The sequence below is a fragment of the Mustela nigripes genome, chromosome 15 (genome assembly GCF_022355385.1).
Source record: "Mustela nigripes isolate SB6536 chromosome 15, MUSNIG.SB6536, whole genome shotgun sequence".
Lineage (NCBI taxonomy): Eukaryota > Metazoa > Chordata > Mammalia > Carnivora > Mustelidae > Mustela > Mustela nigripes.
In genome coordinates this window covers 50,764,937-50,777,973 of record NC_081571.1, presented here as the reverse complement: position 1 = coordinate 50,777,973, position 13,037 = coordinate 50,764,937, and the positions used below count along the sequence as shown (strand labels likewise).

At 39.4% G+C, this 13,037-nt stretch overlaps 2 protein-coding genes across 3 annotated transcripts in view; one reads left to right on the top strand and one right to left on the bottom strand.

Moving 5' to 3' along the window:
- PIBF1 (progesterone immunomodulatory binding factor 1) overlaps positions 1–5,208 on the bottom strand; it is a 196,853-nt gene extending 191,645 nt beyond the window's left edge. Inside the window, exons 1-2 of the mRNA XM_059377554.1 lie at positions 4,999–5,208; positions 3,648–3,952 (exon numbers count right to left, since the gene is read on the bottom strand). Of these exons, the coding sequence (XP_059233537.1) occupies positions 3,648–3,899 (252 nt within the window). The 5' untranslated portion in view covers positions 3,900–3,952; positions 4,999–5,208. The remainder of the gene's footprint in view (positions 1–3,647; positions 3,953–4,998) is intronic.
- Positions 5,209–5,395: 187 nt separating this feature from the next.
- DIS3 (DIS3 homolog, exosome endoribonuclease and 3'-5' exoribonuclease) overlaps positions 5,396–13,037 on the top strand; it is a 28,466-nt gene continuing 20,824 nt past the window's right edge. The window contains exons 1-4 of one of the 2 annotated variants that reach the window (XM_059378000.1): positions 5,396–5,756; positions 6,022–6,089; positions 8,102–8,295; positions 8,868–8,941. In XM_059378000.1, coding sequence (XP_059233983.1) covers positions 5,529–5,756; positions 6,022–6,089; positions 8,102–8,295; positions 8,868–8,941 — 564 coding nt within the window. In that variant the 5' untranslated portion in view covers positions 5,396–5,528. Of the gene's footprint in view, positions 5,757–6,021; positions 6,090–6,371; positions 6,530–8,101; positions 8,296–8,867; positions 8,942–13,037 lie in introns of both variants that reach the window. The other variant, XM_059377999.1, reaches the window with a different exon arrangement.

Genomic DNA, 13,037 nt, shown 5'->3' with positions numbered 1-13,037 from the left:
TCTCAGTGAGCAAGAGGGAAGTGGGACTCAACGCTTTTGAGTTCCCTTGGAGAAATGTGTTCTTATTTTTAAATATGGCGAAATCAAATCAACATGGATCAAGACATTCACAGTAAAAAACTCTAACATTACTAATAAACTTTAACAAATGTGAAAATTGTATTGCCACCATGCTGTTGTGGAAAAGACCTTAGATTTCATAGGTTCACAGACTTCCTAACTTAAAAAGACTGTGATGAATAGGAAAAAAACCTGCTACTTGTCTGCCAACACCCAACTCTTCTCTTCTTTCTAATGTAACTCTGAAGTGACAATAATGTATCCAGTTAAATATATACATTTCTCAGCTTCCCTTCCCACTCCTTGCAGCTAGAGTGCTCATGCTATATAGTTGTAGTTTATTGAGGTCACTGGCTTGAACTTCTGGGAAAGCTTTTTTTTTGTTGTTTAAAGATTTTATTTATTCATTTGTCAGAGAGAGAGGGAGAGCGAGCGAGCACAGGCAGACAGAATGGCAGGCAGAGGGAGAAGCAGGCTCCCCGCCGAGCAAGGAGCCCGATGTGGGACTCGATCCCAGGACACCGGGATCATGACCTGAGCCGCCCAACCAACTGAGCCACCCAGGCGTCCCCTGGGAAAGCTTTTTAAAAGGGAATGAGTCATGGGGCTTCTGGGTGGCTCCTCTGGTTAAGAGCCTGACTCTTGGTGTTGGCCCAGGTCTGGATCTCGTGATAGGGAGATCTAGCCCCGCATGGAGCTGTGTGTTTAGCTGGTAGTCTGCTTCAGATTCTCTCTTGTCTTGCGCTCCTTCCCCCTCTGGCCCTCCACCTTGTAGCACAGGCTTACTCTCTCCTTCAAATAAATAAACAAGTAATATCTTAAATAAATAAATAAAGTCTTTAAAAAAAAAAAAGAAAGAATGAGTACTTTGGCATGTGCTCCATTTTCCCATTACTGTTCTACTTATCTTTGCCTGTAATATTGATACAATACTGGAGGGAGATCAGCCATCTGTGACTTTGAGGTGAAAAGCACATGCTTAAAACAGCTGTGTGCAGGTTAAAAGGGGCCTGGGTTTCTAACAATATCAAGGAGTAACCACCCCAAATCTAAATTACCTACTTTCAGATTTCCATTAAACCAGAGAAACAAAATCCTTCTCCTGTGTTACACAAGCAGCCACCACCTTCTAAGCCTCTGGTCCTAGCAGCTGAACTTCATGTCCAGAACACTGCACAGCTGGTTCAGCCACTTTCCACAGCAAAAATACCTAAATCATGACACTTGATCAATCAGGACGACTTTAATGCTTCCAATGATAGGAAGCTCATTAACTTAAATCAAGCCATTTAAATGTTAATTGCAAGAATAGATTTATAGTCAGCAGAAATCTACTCTTCCTGTGACTTTTATTATCTATAGTCTAGTGAGGGAAATTTATTTTTAATAATGTCAGATGTAGCACATATATACGATGGAATATTACTGGGCCATCAAAAAATGAAATCTTGTCATTTGCAATGATGTGGGTAGAACTACAGGGTAATTATTATACTAAGTGAAACAAGTCCATCAGAGAAGAAAATTATCAAATGATTTCACTTATATGTGGAATTTAAGAAACAAAACAGAGGATCATAAGGGAAGGGAGAGAAAAATAAAATAAGACAAAAACAGAGAGGGAGGCAAACCATAAGAGACTCTAACTATAGGAAACTAAGCATTGCTAAAGGCAAGGTAGGTAGGGGATGCAGTAAGTGGGTGATGGACATTAAGGAGGGCACTGAAGTAATGAGCACTGGCTGTTGTATGCAACTGATGAATCACTAAATTCTACCTCTGAAACTAATAATATTTGTTAATTAAATTGAATTTAAATAAAAATTTTTAAAAAACCATCCACGTTATGATATATAGAGTTTGAGAATATGGCACAGTAAGAAAAAACACTTCCTATTCTTAGGGCAACTCACACAAACGTTTCAATTTCACTTGCGTAGAGTATGGGCTTCAGATCTCTCAGTCTGAATCCTACCTGGCTCCATCACTCCCATCTAAATGGCCTTGGTATGCTATTAACCACTTGTGATTTTGTTTCATCAAGAGCAAAATATGGTTCAGTCCCTTATTTAAGGTATTTGAGCACTTACAATGTGCCAGGAACTGTCCTGAGTGCTGGAGATACAAGAAGTATAACCACAAAGAAACCCTCATGAACCTCACAGTCTGCTGAGTGGGACAAATACCACAACAAAGTCAGGTAGTCCTATGAACACGTATATAAGGCACAGAGAATAAAAGGAATGAAAAATAAGGATAATATTTTAGTAGACAGCAGCAGCGATAATTCATATTGTGTGCTTACTAAATGTCAGGAACTACTCTTACTTCTATTGATTCATTCAATGTTAAAGGGTAGAGAAAATCCCACTAAAAGCACTTATACTTCACAGAGTTGTTGTGAAGTTTAATGTGAGAACACATGAAAAGCTCATGGAACAGTGTCTAGCTGTAAGCATTCAATAAATGTTAACCATTAATATTTCTAATAACTTTATCCAAATTATTTCTTTACTTCATTAAGACCTTGAACACTTAGGACTTAGGACACTTCATTTTCTTAGAGAGACATGGTCAATGATTTTCTTCTAGTGGCAAAATAGTAAAGTATATTTCTATGACTGGCAAAAGCTAAAATAGGAGACTGACTTAAGAGAGAAAGTATAACTGAAACAACAAAAGGCAGGGGTTGGAAGAGGTGGGATCAAGAGCAAAAGTGGAGAATCTAGTATTGGAAAGAAAAAAATTTCTCAGAGACAGAAGTAGTAAGAGTTAAGAAGTGTCTCCTGTTCTCTCTCTCTCTCTCTTTTTTTTTAAGATTTTATTTGTTTATTTCACAGACAGAGAGAGTTGTGCCCAAGCAGGAGGAGCGGCAGGCAGACAGAGAAGAGGCAGTCTCCCCACCGAGCAGGGAAGGATGCTGGGATCATGACCTGAGCCTAAGGCAGACACTTAACCACTCAACTGACTTGGCCACCCAAGCACCCCTTGTCTCCTGTCTTTCTGAAATCACTATAAATTTCTCAGAGTTAGTGACTCTACCAGATCTTATATAAAATACTCTTAAGTATAACCACACAAGGCAAAAACAGACAAAACAAAACAAAACAAAAAACCAAGGACCAGGACATTCCTTCCTATTTGGCAGAGATACCAAAGACACTGAATCTCCAGGGCAGAGGCCTACACTAACTCAATAATATAATTATGATCTTGATTCTCCCTATCAAATTAGTCATAACAAGAGTAATTCCCAATGAAGCAGAAAACATCTTGGCTAGAAAAAGACACCTAAAAAGATATACCTCACCCATGCTATATTTTAAAAATTGGGCCTACAGAAGCAATTCATCCTTGTCCCAACTTCAAATCATCCCCTTTCAAGATATTTTATTTAATACCCAGAAGTATAATTCACTCTCCCTCTCCTTCTAAAAAGTTTTTTTTAACTATCCAAGAAAATACAATTTTCTTTTTGAAATGATAAATGTATCATTTCGAGTTCAGATTACATACATAAAATTTTATTTATCTTCAGTTTGAAGACAATAACGCATAAAGGTAACAAAAATTACACTTAATCTTACCTTCGTAAGATAATCCACTTTCAAGTTGTCTATCATCATATTTTTCTGGGACAGCTCTATTTTCAGTAACTGAATATTATGAAGTAATTCCTTGCGTTCGATTAGTTGCTGGGTGATTTTGATTTTACCATCTCGCTCTTCTGATGATGAAATATCATCTGTAGGAACTGTTGTTTCTAAACTAATATCTTCAGATTCCAGAGAGCTAGAGATGTTCACTTTTTTTGATGCCCTGGCAATTTTTCGAGACATTTTTTTTTTTTTTTTTATGGCTCAGTTTTCTTCTCCAATTCAATTTCAATTTTCTGCGGGTTAAAAATATTAAATGTATTCAAACATTCTCTATGGAAAGCTTAAGTATATTAAAGAGATACTAATGAATGCCTCAGTAGTTATTAGACAATCTAGAGGACCCCTCATCTAGGACAGATTAGTAAATTACTGCTCAAATCAAACATATTAAGCCAAGCTCATTAAATCCTACTATGAATTTGCTCTTGATGAATAAAAAGCCCGGTTCCTGAGGACAGGAATCTTACTTGTAAGAAATAAAGAAATGTTCGAGATTAAGGATAAAAGCTCCAGTCAGTAGTATCCAGGAAAGCTACTAATAAAAGCAGCACGTGTTCAAGGTTAGGGAAATCACTACTGAGTTGATCAGGAGAATGTCATGTCTATGTAGAATCTTGAAGGATTTAGAGCAGCAACAAGAGAAAAGCATGCAAGAAGTAATGTTGGTACAGAAGTGGCGAAAATGCACAATAGCAGAAGATAATGATAGTCTTGCTAGCGCCAAGCCTTTGTGATATTGAGTAGGACTCGCCCTATCTCCCATACCCAAACACCCATATAACTTTAATAATCAAGACCGCGAGAGCTTTGAATGTCAAAATGTGTTCGCAATTTATTCTGCAGGCAATGAGGCGTCACTTAAGATGTTTTAAAAAGGGAAACAGTGAGACAAAAACATTCTAATAGACTTCCAGAGAAAATGAGCACAGGAACGTAGAAAAGATAAACTCAAGTATTCTAAATCGAACTTCTTACCCTTCGACAAGAATTTTAGCAATTCTCGTTTCAACACTACGTGACATAATAAATTATATACGGTATTGCAGACATCAGCTTTTCTAAACTAAATGATTAGAAAAGCGTGTGGAGGGCAAACAGCATCCCTCCTAAAGGGAAAAAGGGTAAAGAAAGGTGAAATCTGAGAGAGGCAACATCTTGGTTATAAAGGATCGGGGGCTGGGGCAAGCCCCTATGTGCGGAGCGAAGAAGAAAAGCCAAACTTGGCAATGTAGGATGATTCCCTGCCCCGCGTTGAAAGGAAGGGATAGGCGCGAGCTACCTGGAAAGATTCAACTACTCCACGTCCAAGGCTGGACCAGCCACTACCGCCGCCTCTTCAAGGAGCTGAAAGTGTCCCCCACACAGAAACTCAGGTTGCAGCTCCTCCAGAAGGAATTTCAGATTGGGGACCGTTAAGACCCGTAACCAAGACAACTACTCCCGCGCCCCTAGGAGGACCAAGGAAGAGACTGCGCGCAAGCGCCCTCGCCGCCGGAACTCAGCCTGGATCCACCCCAACGCGGGAAGCAGTGCATGCTGGAAGTTGTAGTCGAGAGACCAGCCCCGCCCTGGTTCTGTGGGAAATAGCTCCGGGCTCCGCCCATCCTCCTCCTTTTCGCCCAATTCTCGGAGCCCTCAGAGAGCCAACAAACGTCAGCCTCGACGTTTTCCCGCGAGAGCTATTTATTAATACCCTGGAGCGGGAAGGGCTGAACTTCGGGTTAAAGTATAGTTGTACCGCAGGGCTTCTACTTGGCACTTTTCACCGGAAGAGCGCCGTCGGGGTCAGGATTCCGTGCTACAAGCAAGATGCTCAAGTCCAAGACTTTCTTAAAAAAGACGCGGGCGGGCGGCGTGATGAAGATCGTGCGCGAGCATTACCTGCGGGACGACATCGGCTGCGGCGCGCCCGGGTGCGCGGCGTGCGACGGTGCTCATGAGGGGCCAGTCCTCGAGCCGCAGCCCCTGGATCCGGCGAGCAGCCTGTGCCCCCGACCACACTACTTGCTTCCGGACACCAACGTGCTACTGCACCAGGTGCGTCGGCCGACGGGCTGTCTGTGGTCGTCTCGGCGTTACCAGGAGAAGGCAGGGTGTGACAGACTAGGAAAACTGAGGCCCAAGGAGGAGAGTCTTGGACGTACTTAGGGAGAGGCAGACCCCATCTCGGGACCCTTGCCTCCTGTCTCCCAGGCCGAATTTATTTTCTTTGGAAAAAAAAAAAAATTTTTTTTTTTTGAGTTATTGGAGTCATAAGAATTTTAGATTAATTTTCTAACTCCTGGTGTCTCTTCTGCCTTAGATTTTAAGTGTCTGGAGGCCGGGGACCTGGGCTTCTGTGGCCTCCAGCCTGCGACTCCCAGGCAGCTTGTAAGTGCCTACGAATGAAAACTTTGTGGGCCAGCATACTTCATTATTAGTGGGCTTAATTGTACGAAGTTATGTAATTAGTCTGTTTATATGTAATGTTCTCTAATAGACCTGAAAGGTTTTCTGTAGCATAAGAGCGCCTTAGTTTAATGTATACGTGCTGCTTTGATTTAAAAAAAAAAAAAATGGGCAGGGTTTTATGTTTGGCAGAGACCGTTTATCAGTGAATATGGGAAAGCTTAAGTTTTCTTTCCTTATTTTATTTTATTATTATTTTTTAAGATCGATGTTCTTGAGGACCCTGCCATCAGGAATGTGATTGTACTACAAACAGTTCTGCAGGAAGTGCGAAATCGGAGTGCTCCGGTATATAAGCGAATCAGAGATGTGACTAATAACCAGGAGAAGCATTTCTATACGTTCACTAATGAGCACCATAGGTAGGGGGAAGATTATGTTAATTACCAGGAAACCATAGAATTAGCTAAATTGGGGAAAGGGTTCCTGGCAGTAATTGTGACATTGTCAGAAGATGTCAAAATGTTTTCATTTTGAATTGGTTTCAGCATGAGTTAAGCAGTAAAAGCTTGGTAGGTGAGGTTTCCCTAGGTTCCTGGAATACCGTATTATTTGATAGCCGACATAAATTGATAAAATGTAAGAGTTTATGAAAGAGAGGTTTAAAACTGTAAAGCAGATTTATTATTAATGGGCTTTCAAAAGTTAAACTAATACTTTTTAACTGATCACGTTGAAGAAGATAGGGTTAAGAAACACTTCTTTGTTGTGTTTCAGATTGATGCCCTTTGAACATAACGTGTGTTCTTAGAAAATATAGTGCTATTTCTTATGTTACATAAATGATCTGTGACCAGTTCTATATACTTTTATTAAATTGCGGCTTCTCAACTTTGGTACTGTTGACATTTTGGATTGAATAGTTGTTTGTTGTGGGCAACAAATACGTCATATGATGTACTGTCTTATATGTCATAGGATGTTTAGCAGCATCTTGTGGTTCTCTACTCACTACATGCCCGTAGCAACCCCATCTTCCCCTTTCCACAGAGTTGTAACAATCCAAAATGTCTCCAGTCATTGTCAAATGTACCTGGGCAGCAAATCACCATCAGTGGATTAGACAGTAGAATTCTGGTAATGAAATTTCATTGAAATATGCGTATTTAAAAATATTTAATTTTTCGATTTTCTCATTATTTCTGTAGCCCCAATTTAAATATTATTCTTAGAAAAATCATTGGTCATGTCATCTTTTTCTTTACCTTCATGAGATTCAGAAGTAGAAAGTTGTTTTTCAGTGCAGGAAGACGCAAGTTTTTGTGGAGTCTTACCATCAGATTCTTAATGAGAGGTTAGCAATTTTTCTGCTTAAATGCAGTGAATAGAGCTTATCAATACTGGTATTGAAGGACACTTGCATACATCTCCTCCCAGATTGTATTACTCAAGTCACGCCACAACTAACTCACAGTTTAATGATAAGTGTCCGACTGATAAGCTTAAAGCTTTAGCAGGGGCATTTAATGGCGAGGAATGAAGCCGTTCAAAAAACTTCTAATAAGCTTAGGATTCTAAAGTTGAATCTCTTAAGCGTTGAGAGTTTTTGTACTGAATTCTGTTATTTTACTTAAATTTGGCTATGGAAAAATAGATTTAAGAAAGTAAAGTATGCTGACATATTCAGGATTTTAGTGTGGATAGACTATGAAGGAATATGCAGTCATTATTTGTTTTTGGTCTTTCAGTCTTGAGCATTTACCACTCATGATTTACATGTATTGTGTATTTAATGACTACAGAATCATATCATTAAGCATCATCCTATTTGTAGCTTTTGGGAATTACCCTTAATCTACGGTTCAAATAAAATTTATCAAATCTGCGAAGCTTTATTATAGTTCAGTGGTTATTAAGCACTTATGTTCTAAGACTTTTTATATATTCTTATTTCTATTGATTTTTTTACTTATTACTTTCTTTTCAATATTTAGAGAAACTTATGTAGAACAAGAACAGGGAGAAAATGCTAATGACAGGAATGATAGAGCCATTCGAGTAGCAGCAAAATGGTACAATGAACATTTGAAGAAAATATCAGCAGAAAATCATCTACAAGTTATCTTTATAACAAATGACAAGAAAAACAAAGAAAAAGCCATAGAAGAAGGAATACCAGCTTTCACCTGTAAGTCTTAATGTAGAAGCTGTTAATTTTTATAAGCATTTCCAAATAGGAACTACCATCAGGTCCTTGATCAGATGTTTACTTGAACATTTAACAGTTTCATATTCCTATGTAACTCCATCTGATGTTAGCATTTCTCAGCCAAGTGAGTTGTGGTGCCCAGTGGCTCTTAATTTCCTCATCACCCTTCGAAATCGGCTGAGGAATAAAATCTCCTAGAGGGAAGCCTGGGTGGCTCAGTTAAGTGTCTGCCTTCAGGTCAGGTCATGATCCTAGGTCCTGGGATTGAGTCCTATATTGGTGAGTGGGGAGTCTGCTTCTCCTTCTGCCTGCTTCCTTCCCCTGCTTACGCTCATGCTCGTGTGCGCTCTCTCTCTCTCTGTTAAACAAATAAATCTTTAAAAAAAACAACTCATAGATATGCTTGATCCAATACTTCTGCTTTTTTTTAAAATATTTTTTAATTTCAATACTTCTGCTTTGATATGACCATATCAACAAATGCAGGTTTAAAAAAAAGAAAAAAGAAAAGAAAACACTTAACTTTATCAAGAACGAAACTTATTTTTCAGGTGAAGAGTATGTAAAGAGCCTAACTGCTAACCCGGAGCTCATAGATCGTCTTGCTTGTTTGTCTGAAGAAGGGGTATGTTTGAATTGTTTTATTTTGTTTTTGAAACTTGAAAATATTAAATTGCCACTTTGGGATCTTGTTTATAGTTAATCCAATTTAAAAATTGGAATATTGGTAGGTAAGCTGGAATTGAATAGGACTTGGGTTATAAGCAACAAGAGTGGCTGTAATAGGCTTATCAAAATGCCATTCCTAAAAGACTTGACTAAAATAACAGTGTTCACTCAGAGACCCTCAGCAGCCTGAGTTGGGCCTGCCACATGGTGGCACCATTTGTTTGATGACTGAATAAAGGAATCTGTGGCTGGTTTGTGAATAAGGTGTAAGTATTTGACAAAAAAAGACTTGGTGGGCATTGGAGATAGCATAAAGCTGTAGCATTAATCCTGAAGGAAGAAAGGAGGGAGTCATTAAAGGTAGAGCAAGAAGGGTAGGGGCCAGCTAACGAAGATCTAGAATTTACTCTATTGGTCAGTAATTTTTAATCTTATTCCAAAGACATGCTATGAAGAGAAGGTAGCAGGTAGGATTCTGGGCTCCATACCTTATAATGGCACGCTACAAGAAATAAAGGGTGGATGAGAGTGGGCCTGGGAGGAATGAGGGAGAACGATGAGAAATGTTTATTTGAAAGACCACTTTAATGTCAGTTTGTGAGTTGATGCATTTTATCAAGGGCAAAGTTAGGGGCAGAAGGAGGAGTAAAGGGATCCATACAGTAGTAGAGAAGAGAGGGCTTGCTAAGTGAGTCTATAAACCTTGGGCATTCGTTCCCTACATGTGAAATGTATTTAACAATATTGACTTCATAGCATTGTTATGAGGATCAAATGAAATAACGACAGTAGTATTAATAAAATGCTTACTCAGTGCCTTGCTCATACCTACAGTAAATGTATAGTATATGTAAACGGCACCTATCGTTATTATAGAAACAGGTTTTATGGGATAGAACATTAGACACATATCCAGTCTTTACAAAATTTTCTTCATCCTTGCTTATCTTCAATCAACTACAAAATTAAAAGGAAGTGAGAAAATAAGAACTGGGCTTGACTTTCAGAATAGAGATTTAGGGACTGTTCTAACAGGCAGTCACTAGTTGCCTCTGGCTGTTTTGATTTAATTCAGATGAAAAATTCAGTTTCTCAGTTGCATTATTCATCTTTCAAGTGCTTTAGAGTTGCTTGTACCCAGTGGTTACCATATTAGAGACCATAAAAACAATATTCCCATGATCACAAAGTTGTTTTGGATAGCACTGGTTTAGAAGAGAAGAGAAGAAATCTAACGTTGGTAGTATATATTTGATTGAGGACTGTGGTGGGTAGGGTAAGTGTAAGACGTGACGAAATTACAGGTGGTGCTGTTCTAATACGACACATATGGTCTTCAGATTCACTGTGACCTGCAAAATCTCATAATGAAAGCCGCAGAGCTAATGGGAAAATGTGGTGGGACACACTGAGAAGCTTTGTGAAGTGGTAGAAATTGGGTTATCTAAATTTGGACAAAAAGTTATAGAAGTTGAAGATTGGTGTGGCTCATGAAACACATGGTAGTCTGGGGTGACAGATGTTTGAGAGGTGACTTTGTTTTGAGGGTTCCTCTGTAGCTTTGGTTCAGCTAGCTGCAGTTTTCTGCGTTCACCTAGTATTTTTTTTTTTAAGGTTTTTATTTATTTATTTGAGAGAGAGAGATCACAAGTGGCAGAGAGGCAGGTAGAGAGAGAGGGGGAAGCAGGTTCCCTGCTGAGCAGAGAGCCCGATGCGGGGCTCGATCCCAGGACCCTGAGATCATGACCTGAGCCAAAGGCAGAGGCCTTAACCCACTGAGGCACTCAGGTGCCCCCACCTAGTATTTTTTAATATAGCATTTGGATTAGAACAAATTCATGTTTTCAAAACAAGCATTATGGGAGGACTTAGCCCCTAACCCAGATTTGGGATGTCAAGGCAGAGATGTGAAGGATGTTAACCAAGCAAATATGCTTCAAGACAAGGACATTTTAGCCAGATTTTGTGAGGGAGTTAACCGTCGTAATAACTAGGGGAAGAGCATTTTACACGGAGGGAATCAGCAAGTAAAGGCTCTGAGATTAGAATAAGTTGGCGAGATCATAGAACAGCTGGAAGAGTGCCCGGGAGGGAGTAAGCAAGGGAGAAAACATTACACACAGGAAGTCAGAAATACAGAGACCACCAGATCATATAGGACCTAATGAGATAGGGTGAAAAAATTGGATTTTAGTCCATGAGTGCTGGGCAGATGTTGAGTGGGAAGACAATAAGACCCATCTGGCTGCTCTAAGAGAATAGATTAGAAGCAGGGTCCTCTAGTTAGGAAGATATTTTAGAACTCCATGGGAGACAAGACAGAAAAATGGACCAGACCATGGTAGGACCAGTTAAGGGAGTCGGAAGTAATCAGACATGGGGGTGTCAATGTTTTAAGGCATGGTGATAGATTGGAAGGGGCTGTGAGGAGTATGGATGACCTTCGGTGTCTTGCCTGAGTGACCATGTGAGTGGTATCCCTTCATTTACACGGGATGAAGACAGGGAGCAGGACTGAGTGGAAATCACAAGTATGATTTTAGACATTTAAGTTTGAGATAACTGTTAAAGCTCTCAGTGGCTTTGTGGTATGAGCAGTTAGTTAGATATGCAAATCTCTAGCTCATGAGGGAGCTTAGGACTAGAGATGTTGGTATACTAGAGATAACAATTTGGATCTCATCAACATATAGGTGGTATGTAAAGCCGTAAGACCAAATGAGAATATGTGAGGCAGGGATTGATAGACTTTTTTTTTTTTAAGTTTTATTGAGGTATAATTCACATATCATACAACCGAGCCATTTAAAATATACAGTTTTTTGTATAGTCACAGGATTATGCAGTCATCACCAAATCTAATTTTAGAACATTTTCTTCCCTTTCAAAATAAACCCATATCCATTACCACTCAATCCCAGTCTGTCCCTGCAATGCTCTTGCTTTAGCCCTAAGCAACTACTGATCTTTCTGTCTTTGTAAACTTGCCTATTCTGCATGTTTCGTATAAATGTGATCATGTAATATGTGGTCTTTTTGACTGCTTTCATTTTTCTTTGGTACATACTTAGTCATGTCTGAGAGGACTTGCTCCATCATATGGTAATTTTATATTTAACTTTTTAAGGAACTGCCAGACTATTTCCCAAAGTGTGTGCAGGAGTTTACATTCCTCCCAGCAATGTATGAGGGTCCCAGTTTCTCACCAATACATGCTTGTCTGTCTTTTTCATTGTAACCATTTTAATGAGTGTCAGGTGATACCTCAGTGTGGTTTTGATGTGATTTGCATTTCCCTAACGGCTAATGGTGTTGAGCATTTATTCATGAGCTTATTGGCCACGTGTATATTATATGTAATATATACCTGTATATTGTAACTTGTGCATATGTGTGCATATGTCTTTTCAGATCCTTTGACTGGTTTCTAGTTGGGTTGTCTTTTTATTATTGAGTTATGAGAGTTCTTTTTATATTCTGGATTCAAGTTCCTTATCAGATAAATGATTTGCAAATATTTTCTCCTAAACAAACTTTGTGAGGAATCAGAGTGTAATTTTTTTTTTTTAAGTTGTGCAGGATTTATGGTCTTTTTTTTTTTTTTTTAAGATTTTATTTATTTATTTGACAGAGAGAGATCACAAGTAGGCAGAGAAACAGGCAGAGAGAGAGGAGGAAGCAGGCTCCCTGCTGAGCGGAGAGCCCGATGTGGAGGCCTGATCCTAGGACCCTGGGATCATGACCTGAGCTGAAGGCAGAGGCTATAACCCACTGAGCCACCCAGGCGGCCCTGCAGGCTTTATAGTCTTAACACAAGTACTCGCCTCTGCTGTTGTAGCATGAAAACAACCATCAACAATAGATAAATGAAAGAGCATGGAACATAAAACTTAATTTTCCAAATACAGGCAGCATGTTGAACTTGGTGCATGGACCTTAGTTTGCCTAGCCCTGATTTAGGGAATTGAATATAGATAGAAAAGAGTAAAGGTCCAAGGGCTCAGCCCATGGATACTCCAGTAGATGTCAGAAACATGAGGGGAACTGGCAAA